Here is a 10,266-nt window from a genome sequence, read left to right as displayed (position 1 = left end):
TTGTACACTTAGCTCATGAAGCGCATCAGGGAATAGTGCGTACTAAACAGAGACTACGAGAGCTATATTGGTGGCCGCAAATGGACAGATGTGTCCAGACATTAGTAGGCTCATGTGTACCCTGTCAATACAATGACAAAACAGCCAAAACTGCGCCTGCACCACTTACCCCAGTGGAACTGCCAGGTGGACCATGGGAGAAGGTGGCCATTGACATTGTTGGTCCCTTTGACTGTGCGACATGGGACTGCCGTTATGCTATTACACTCACAGACTATTACAGTAAGTGGCCAGAGGTGGCGTTTGTCTCTACTGTAACTACAGAGGCGGTTATTAGCTTCTTGACTACAGTGTTTAGTCGTGAAGGTAACCCTTCCTTCCTGGTCTCTGACAACGGATGTCAGTTTACCTCCCATGCTTTTGCAAGCTTTCTGGGAGAGAGAGAGATAAAGCACCTGCGTTCCAGTGTTTATTATCCAAGAGCCAACGGGGCTATGGAGAGATTTAATCGAGTTCTCAAAGAGTGTATTCAGACGGCTGAGAGAATGCACAAGCCATGGAAACATGCAGTAACAGAGTTCTTACTGAACTATCGCGCTACGCCGCATGCTACTACAGGAGCTACTCCCTTTGAGTTGCTGAGGAACAGAAAGATGCGTACAAAACTAAATGTCCTCCCTGTCTCACAACAAATTAAGTCACATGAGAAAGTGCAGGAGACAGTGAGACGCAAGCAACAGGAGAGTAAGGAGTACACAGACAGAATGAGGGGAGCGAAAGTGCCCATGTTCCAAGTGAATGACACCGTACGTGTCCGCAGAGCGGAGCATGTAAAAAAAGGGATCATCAAGATTCACAGAACCGCTGACAGTAGTTAGTAAAGCAGGACAGAATACATACCTGCTCAGTGATGGTCGAAAATGGAATGCATCCAAGCTTACATGCTTCCCCAAGGATGCCCTGTCTGGCACCAGTGGTGAAAAGGAGATTGAGCTAGAGGAGTTCATGGTGCCCGAGAAAGAGAATGTGTTTAATGAACCAGGTCCAAGAAGGAACCTTAGAGTCAGAAACCCACCTAGGTGGCTGGTAGACTTTGTGCCGTAGAGAACGTACTAAAAGGGTAGGATAGAACACGGTTCTAACTTAGTACAAAAAGGTCCTACAATGCAATGACAAAAGTGAATGTTCATTTCATGTTTCACTGTCATAAACTGTTTATTGTTGTTATTCATTCTGCTGATTCATTCATTTTCATTTCCTTAGTTTTCATTTTATTTCAATTGTACTGACACCAGTCTACAGAATATTGCATTCTTTGAGTACTGTAATTCCTTTAAGAAAGGGGGAAATGTTGTGTCCTGTTTATACCGCCAGTGGGCGCTAGCATGCTAGTGATGTATGCAGTGACGGAAGTGATGTATGGACTTACGGATGTCAAGAAGGAGTTGAATAAACGTGCGAAGTGAACAGCAGCTGCGTTTCTCCCGGTCTCATTCTTTCCTAACTACTTTCTTACTACAGAATACCACACACTCTCTTCACGAGACGCCAGCTGCACATCGTCGGCGTAGCCTTGTACAGGGTTGGGGGAAAGCACATTGGCTGGGGCACAGGCACACAGCCACGTAATCCACCCGTTGATGGCAAGAACAAAATTGATGGCACTCCACGGACAGCCTGTTTTAATGCCTACCTGGAGGGGAATGGGGTCTGTGAGGTGTTTTCCACAGATGACCTGTATGAAGGAAGAGCTGAAAACATCCTTAATAATGTCAATATACACCTGAGGTAGTTGGATTTCCTCTAGGGCTTTGATCATGACATTATGGGTCAGAGTTCCAAAAGCATCCCTGAAGTCAAGAAAGACAGAGTAGAGTTTGCAAGATTCATGTTTGAAGTCATCAATCCCAGTTTTCAGACAAAATACATGTTCATTCATTCCCTGTCTGTTGATGTATGCTTTCTGCTTTGGTGACAGAATGTTATTGTCCACTAGCCAGGGAAGCACACGAGACAGGATACATTTCATGAACACTTTGTAGATGGTGGGTAGGAGAAAAATATCTCTCCATGTTGATGGGTCATCAGGTATATTGTCCTTTTTTGGGATGCGATGAATCATTGCTCCTTTCCAGGACTCACGCACACACACACACACACACAGGCGCGCACGCACACACACACACACACACACACACACACACACACACACACACACACACACAAAACCAACAAAAACAGCAACATGGACTTGCTACTCAATACAACCACATTATATCACAAACAAAATGACTGAACCTGCTAACAACTGCACATTACCCTGTCGACTCACAGTGACCTGAGAGGGGTAAACTAGTTGGCCTCACAGTGACCTGAGAGGGGTAAACTAGTTGGCCTCACAGTGACCTGAGAGGGGTAAACTAGTTGGCCTCACAGTGACCTGAGAGGGGTAAACTAGTTGGCCTCACAGTGACCTGAGAAACATCATTGTACTCTTCACTGAAGTTCTTGATATAAACGTTGGTGAACTTCATGGCTTTGGCCCCGAATTCAGCCTCTCGCTCCTTCCGGGACTTAAAGTGACCAACGAGACAGATTAGAAAGAAAACAGAGGAAAATTAATTTTACACTTTTAACGATGTGATGGGAAAATTCATAAGCACTTAAAATGTATTTAAAAAACAAACAAGTAAATTCAATGTGTTCCACAAAACAAGAGATAATTGTGGGAATATGTATATGATCACTCACCTTCATGAACAGAGGGTAAGATTTTATCTAACTGACATTTTACATAGAAAACAAAACATTATATTCTGAGTATCCATCCATTTCTGGTCTCATCCCCTTCAGGTGACACTTCAGCTGGGGCCAGCCACGTTCCTGCTGAGCAACGGATCCCGCTGGCACGCCAGCCGACTGCGGACGGTGCCTGGTCCTCCTGGGCCTGCCATGGCCACACTGCTGCCAGCAGCCGGTGCAGCAGAGACAGATAGAACTGTCTCAAAGGCCTTGAGTCCTGTACTGCTAAGGGCAGCTAGGCCGCCCCAGGCTCCGCCGCAGCCACTGCCTATGTGGCCTCCACCCGCTCAGCCTCTACCTGCTGTTCCTCTTCCTCACCCTCCTCCACCTAACCCTGGCTTCCTCGCAAGGTCACAGTCCAGGGGGGAGGTCGATAGGCCACAGCGGGAACGGGCTCGCCCTGCACACCTCCAGGACTATGTCACTAAATTTCACACATAGGCCTTCAGGCCTACTCCTGTTTGACTGTTACCTTAGTTGTTTGAGTTATGGAAAGGGGGGGGAAATGTTATGTACGACAGTATGTCATTGCAGCACTTTGTTGCACTTTTTGACGTCACGTTCTGTACGTCCGTTAGAGCTTTACGACCTGTGTGTGTGTGTGTTGTCAGGATGAATGGCACTTGACAGTAAACGGAGCTCAGTTTGTATACCTGTGTGGATCTACATTTATTAGCATAACACAAACATAATAGGCCCCACTTTTCCTCCGCGTGGAAAAAATAGTCCTTTAAAACAATTATTTTAGGTGTATTTGTGTGCTTACTAGCAAGTCAAATAATGTGAATCACAAATCCTTTGCGAAATACAATATTCAAATAATATTTACCGTTAATATAAAACATTCAACACAGTATCATACAGGGGGGGCCTTGTTGTCAATGGACTCGTCCGTGTTCTTGATGAGAAACGTTTCCCACTCCAGAAAACCCTTCGATGATTGTAAAACATCTGATAATAAAGTTGAAGCCATATTGTTCCTGTAATTATCTTAAACGAAACTTTATTTCACTGAATGGTCTCTGACACTTTCCTAATATTACATGTAGTGAAACTAGGATGGACATACACAAATGTAGAATTACACCGATAACTACAATTTTTCTCCATTTATCATTACTTTATAGGTAGGTTCTAAATCTTCACAACCACGTGTGTACTGGGATATAGATCGTTACAGAGGCACAATTTAGCCAGAAAGTAAATTGAGATACTACGCTCTGTTCAACCACAATTCAATTATCATTATAAAGCCTGAAAGATTGACTATGGAAGACGTGTCGTACTGGTGGCACCACGTGATCATTGCCAAATTCCACTCCACCCAAGAGGACATCTCCAACTCCACTCATTCAATTATTGTGCTGAATATTTAGGGATTTTAACAACTAGTCCTGTTCAAGCTAAGGGAAGATTATCTTCCAATATACTGGGACAAAACTGTTTGTAGACTTATCAGTTGTGGAATAATGTCCTCAACTGTAGAGTATTATGGTGATGTATGGTATTGTGACACTGAACTTCATCCTTGGTGGTTATGGCGGTTCCCAATCTGGATCTTTACAACACAATACCTTATTGAACATGATTGTTCCATGAGAGCAGCATACTAACCTTGATTTGTACACAAGAACAGAAACTTGATTTGCTCTGAGCGTAAGTAACTTTCTAACATTTCCCTCACGGCCTAAGAGAGAATGAACTCATCCATTTGAACTGTCAAAAAGAAGCTGAGAGAAAACCAGGCACAGAATCATTGGAGAAAACAACCGCTTTAAGAGGAATATTTTTTTCAAGCAGGGTTGATACAGTGTGATAAGACATTTTCAATTAACGTCGAAAAAAGGTTCAGTTACTTTTAGGTTTTACAGAAAGATGATAGTCAAATCTTGCAAAATACATGGAACAACATTTAATTAAGCACATACAATTTTCATTGTACTGAGTTCAAGCAGCGCTTGATCTTGAACAGTGAGTTACACCACTAGGACAATAATCCACACTTTGTTCAGAAAGAGTTCTGCCTTTCAGAAAGCCTAATACAATTCTGGTGGAATGTCTTATTATGGAGGAAATCTAACATGGCGAACTAAGGGGTCCCTTAATCAAACCTTGAGATGGTGAAATTGTGAACATGATTATAGAGCAAAACGCCCAGATGCCAGTGTCACAATACAGCCTGCCTCCTTTCTGTATGAGCTCACAGCAGAATTGCACTGTTAGTTAAATGCAGGATTGTACTGTGTGTCTGAATTTCAAAAGCAAGCAATAGTGGCGTGGGGAAGAAAATGCAACACTTAGCATCACAGTGTTTGGTGAAAATTAACTGCCAGTTTAATAACCATACGATAAAACCTGCAAATACCATGACGAATCACACTAAAAAAAATGACCGTAACAAAAAAGGATGAAAAATGCACAACCAGCTAGGTGGGACAAAGGAATTAAGGAAGGACGATTAGAATTCACAACCCCCCGCCCCCAACTCTCACGCACACACACACGCACACGCACACACACAGGCGCACACACACACGCGCGCGCACACACACACACACACACACACACAAAACCAACAAAAACAGCAACATGGACTTGCTACTCAATACAACCACATTATTTCACAAACAAAATGACTGAACCTGCTAACAACTGCACATTACCCTGTCGACTCACAGTGACCTGAGAGGGGTAAACTAGTTGGCCTCACAGTGACCTGAGAGGGGTAAACTAGTTGGCCTCACAGTGACCTGAGAGGGGTAAACTAGTTGGTCAGGAGCAATTCAGGCTGCTTGTCATACAGAAGGGGGAGGGGCTGATGGAGTGGAGGGGGATGTATATAAGCTGTTTGTGTTTAAGATAAGAGTGTAGGTGGATTAACAGTGCAATTCCATTAGTTTTCCCCTTCTCCAGTCTCGCCCTCGTCTCCCTGGTTTTCCGATGTCCACAGCTGTAAAGAGAGAAGATTTCGTTAATCCATTACCCTAGATAGATGCATTTGGTGTTTTTGCCAATTCCATTAAAGAGAAACAACACTTAAGTGTTGCATAGCAACACAGTGAAATGTAGCTGGAAGCATTGTGAATCATTTTTTAATGTTGTGGGCAAGGAAGTGGTGTCAAACTACACTAGAATACTCAAGTATTAATACAAAAACGGATTAGATTATGTTGAGAAAAACAACGTACAGTGAGGTTATCCCTTAATAGTTGCATGATCAAGGTGCTGTCTTTGTAGGAATCCTCATTTAAGGTGTCAAGTTCAGCGATGGCTTCATCAAATGCCTAGGAAAAGAGAGGAACAGTAACAGTAAGAATAGAAAGCAAAACATCCACCAGCAGTTCAGGCATGTGAGGTGTCACTGTCCATCATTTGTTTTAGTTATGGCATGCGAAGTGAACTACAATAGGAGCAAGATATCAGATCTAATTAAACATTTTGTAGACTGAGGCAAAGTGCCTTCCTATAAATGCATATATGGCAAGAAAAAACATGACACAATGCCTCTATTTTCATCTTGAACTTGTTCAATAAAAATAAATAATAACCATGAAAAAACAAACAATGGTTCTGCATTCTTTCAATGGAAATCGACACTATTGATTTTTGGGGGTGAAAGACAGAGGCATGACATGGCACTTTAAGCATCGCCATCAGCTCTCACCGTCTTGGCCAGGGTGCAGGCCTTCTCAGGGTTGTTGAGGATTTCATAGTAGAAGACAGAGAAGTTGAGGGCTAAGCCGAGCCTGATGGGGTGAGTTGGCTGCATCTCCTTCTTGCTGATGTCGAAAGCATCCTGGTAGGCCTGCTGGGAGTTGTCCACTGTGGCTGTAGAAAGAAAACACATGGAAAATAAGTATCTCAAGTATGCTACGAGACCATCCATCATTCACGTGTGTATGGCAATGTCACTTTAACATGCATCTTGGATTCAGGTTAATAGACAAAAATATTGTTGTATACACGTTTTGTCCCTTTTTTATGTTATATATATATTTTATGCCAAATATAAACCTAAACTACTTCACTTACTCTTCTTGGAGTCTCCAGCTGCTACCTCAGAAAGGTATCTATAATAATCGCCTTTCATTTTAAGGTAGAACACCTTGCTTTCAGCTGCAGTCGCATTGGCAATGAGGTACTTGTCAAGAAGTCCCTGAAAAAGATAGAAGAGGTAGAGGTTGAAGTCAGTAAATGTCCAGAGGGAAATAAGAAAGAAGTTACATTTCAGAGTGAATATGAGGGTCTACATTATAGGTAGCCGTGTCTGTCTCACTATAACATAGTGAGACAGACACAGGCTACACATAATATCTATCTATCTATCTATCTATATACAGTTTCTTTTACATTTAAACTTTAAACCTAGATTTGAACACATGTTGTGGGCTTGGGAGTGACACCCTCAAACGTCCACAGCTCTTACCAGGACATCGTTGCATATGTCCTGCAGCTCGGTCTCGATCTTCTCACGGTACTCGCGGGCCATCTGCTGCTTCTTCTCGTTGCCCTCTGTCTTCTGCTCGATGCTGGAGATGACTCGCCAGGAGGACCGGCGGGCCCCCACCACGTTCTTGTAGGCCACAGAGAGCAGGTTGCGCTCCTCGTTGGAGAGCTCCCCGCCCTGCTCCGTCACTGACTTCATGGCTGCAGCCATGTCGTCATAGCGCTCGGCCTGCTCGGCCAGCTTGGCCTTCTGTACCAGGTCGTTCTTGTCCATTTTTCAGTCTGTCTGTGAAGGAAAAAAGAACAGAGATAAATGTAAAGGTGTGTCTTGTGTTATCTGAGCATATTTGGAAGCGTGTATGTTTGATTAAAACTACATGACATGGCTAGTAGTAAGCAATGTGACTGTAAACCAAGAGGTAGTGGACCACCTGATGTTAGTCTTGACCAGAAAATGTATGTTTTTATAATGCTCATAATAATTTACTGTTGTTTTTAATCTGTTCCTTTTACTTTCTTTTGCACTGTGTTGTTGATGTCTTAGTTGTTTTCATTTTTAATCTGTTATTTTGCACTGAATTGTACAGCACTTTGAGCTGCATTCATATGTATGAAAGGTGCTATATTAAAAAAGCTTATTATTATTGCTTTATCCGCAAGGATCTCTAGACAAAACGGTACAGGTGAGGGTGATATGCCAGAGAGTGATATGTCTATTTTATTTTTGCCTATTAGGATGCACTATATGTATTGCCTGAACAATTACAGCCTACTTTTCGACTGCTAAAAAGGGACAGCTGAGAGAGAAAATTGTAAAGTTTGGAACTAATGATGTCATCATATAAATAGTATACTCATCTATGTGGATATTCTAATCAATTTAAATGTATACACAAAATTAACCATTTATAATATGGGATTTCAGATCTCAGCTTACTCTCTCTTCTATATATCACCTATGTGTCCCAATTCGCTGGTACTGGGTAGGTAGTGGCAATGCCTCAGGCCTAAGGAGAGAGCCAGTACTACAGGAGGAGGTGGGTGGGGGTGGGGTGGGCGTATTAGACTATAATCAAGAATGTAGCTATTGATGAATGGAAGTCAACTAGTTATGCATAAGTTAATTACTGTCAACGTTGAGATGAGCCGTCGTACGGTTATTAAATGGAAAATCAAGAAATCAAACCTAACCTTTCGATTTTTCACTCTTCCCTCGACCCAACCCCGAGTGACTCAAATCAATAAGCTACGCTAGTAAAATGTTCGCCTCGTAACACAACCTAGACAGGTAACTAGCACCACCTATTACTGACAAAAAAAATCCAACTATTGTTATATCGATTAAACGTGAGCTAGCTAGTAAAAATAGCGCAGGGGTGTTATGTCTGCAATTTGATAGCTAGCTAGCTAGGTGGCTAGCTAGAGCTAGCCGCAAAGGCCTGTGCTCAGACCGTGCTAATGTGCTAGCAGCGGAATCACGTTAGCGCGTAGGAGCTGTCAAACAGTGCCACGGCTAGGCTAGCTGGAAAACCTACGATGGCTAGCTACCCCATCGCATGTCAATCGCAATACAGGCCAGTCAATGTCATCGTATAGCCATTAGCTAACACGACGTCACCTCACTCGAATGTGACAACTAATATTTTCAAGACAACGATTTATTTCCACTCGCTTAACACGGCCTAGGCTAAAGCAAGCTAACGCGAACAAAGTGAAACAGGCTAGCTTTAGAGATCAAGTCGTTTTCAGCTCTCAGACCAGAGAAGCGCCGTCTCGATTAGCGCAGCTAGCATGATGGGCTTGCGCAAAAATGGAATTGTGTAACATTTTTCGAGGGATCGCGTCATGTCGAACATCAAAATCGAACCCTTGAGAAGATAAGGCACTTTCCTAGATGTTTCGAGTGTACAAACTTACAAGATTTACGTAGTTTATTCCTGCTTTTTTCTCTGGACGATGCAGCCTCCGTCCTCCGTCTCGCTCCGTCTCGTCGTTCAGGGCAGTACCACTTCCGCTACATTGACACTTCTGTTTCCTCTGCTCGAGCTTCAACATGTCAACCCCTAAAAACCTGCCGCAATTATCTACAATGCATTTATTTATTTATGGAGATTATGTCAATTGTTCGACATTTCAACATAGACCTGGCTGTCATACACTAAAATGAATGTCAGCATTCAAACTATGGCCATCGATTGCACACATCTATCAAATGTATTTAAAAAATAATAATAATAATGGTGCAGAGATTGCAAAGTAATTTAATACTAGCAAGTAGGGAGTTAGCAAGCTACCAAAATCCCTCGCTAACTCACTGCCTTAAGATCGTCTTGTAGTATAACCTACTTTTAGTTAAAAGGTGTGTTTATTTAACTCGCTTGACTCGCAATTGAATTGTTTTGCAAGGGCACATTTGACTAGCTTGGTGCCCATTGACGGCGGCTAACACAGGACGAACCATCATCAGTCAGTGACAGAAGGAATTGATCACTTATAAGGCCGTTTTCAGACCAGGCTTAAGCCTAATCTTAGACTAAATAAAAAGTATCTTCAATGGAGATTTTACATTGAAATTGTAATTTAGTTCAGGAATAGGCTTTCCTGTGAAAATTTTTGTTTTGGACAAATTGTGGCCCATTTAGGTCTCGGTGGGGTCATTTTAATTTCCAAACACGCCAAAGTAGTCTCTTACTCTACCTGACAGCATAGAGGACTAGTCTATCCGGCTACACCAAAGGAGGCTTACTAAAAAATGAATATTTTAAATGGTTTCGAGGGTAGAAGGAAAAAGAACGCACCATGAGTTTACTACACTGTGTAGGTAAAATACATGTAAAACTCAATGACTCAATGCTAAATACACTGCTTTGCATGTGGAGGGGAGTGCAGTGGTATCTCCTTCCAAAGATTAATACACCAAAGAACACAAAGGGATACGCTTTACTTTGCTACACCTGGTCGGTACATTAATCAGTCTAAGTCAACATAAATCGTACTTTATCAGATCCAGTACATGCA

At 42.5% G+C, this 10,266-nt stretch overlaps 1 protein-coding gene and 1 long non-coding RNA gene across 2 annotated transcripts; one reads left to right on the top strand and one right to left on the bottom strand.

The window, feature by feature from the left end:
- The first annotated feature begins 3,865 nt into the window (after nucleotides 1–3,865).
- On the top strand, nucleotides 3,866–5,386 carry LOC308160144. The gene is made up of 2 exons (XR_013937505.1): nucleotides 3,866–4,084; nucleotides 4,206–5,386. It is a non-coding gene; the product is annotated as an uncharacterized lncRNA (long non-coding RNA).
- LOC308160143 (14-3-3 protein beta/alpha-2) lies at nucleotides 5,125–9,257 on the bottom strand. Its single transcript, XM_080534025.1, has 6 exons — nucleotides 9,166–9,257; nucleotides 7,229–7,534; nucleotides 6,835–6,958; nucleotides 6,467–6,630; nucleotides 5,991–6,086; nucleotides 5,125–5,752 (listed from the first exon to the last, which is right to left on the bottom strand). The coding sequence occupies exons 2-6, from the start codon at nucleotides 7,520–7,522 to the stop codon at nucleotides 5,696–5,698; spliced, it is 735 nt and encodes a 244-aa protein (XP_080390151.1). The 5' UTR covers nucleotides 7,523–7,534; nucleotides 9,166–9,257; the 3' UTR covers nucleotides 5,125–5,695.
- Between the last annotated feature and the right edge of the window lie 1,009 nt (nucleotides 9,258–10,266).

The sequence above is a fragment of the Nansenia antarctica genome, assembly GCF_963989245.1.
Source record: "Nansenia antarctica genome assembly, chromosome: 6".
NCBI lineage: Eukaryota > Metazoa > Chordata > Actinopteri > Argentiniformes > Microstomatidae > Nansenia > Nansenia antarctica.
The sequence above is the reverse complement of the archived record's forward strand: the minus strand, read 5'-3'. Positions and strand labels throughout refer to the sequence as shown.

Coding starts and splice junctions, on each gene's coding strand:
- LOC308160143 (XM_080534025.1), bottom strand. CDS start 7,522: ATGGACAAGAACGACCTGGTACAGAAGGCCAAGCTGGCCGAGCAGGCC. Junction 6,087..6,466: donor CCTGCACCCTGGCCAAGACG/GTGAGAGCTGAT, acceptor CTCTTTTCCTAG/GCATTTGATGAAGCCATCGC. Junction 5,753..5,990: donor TATTAAGGGATAACCTCACT/GTACGTTGTTTT, acceptor CTCTCTTTACAG/CTGTGGACATCGGAAAACCA.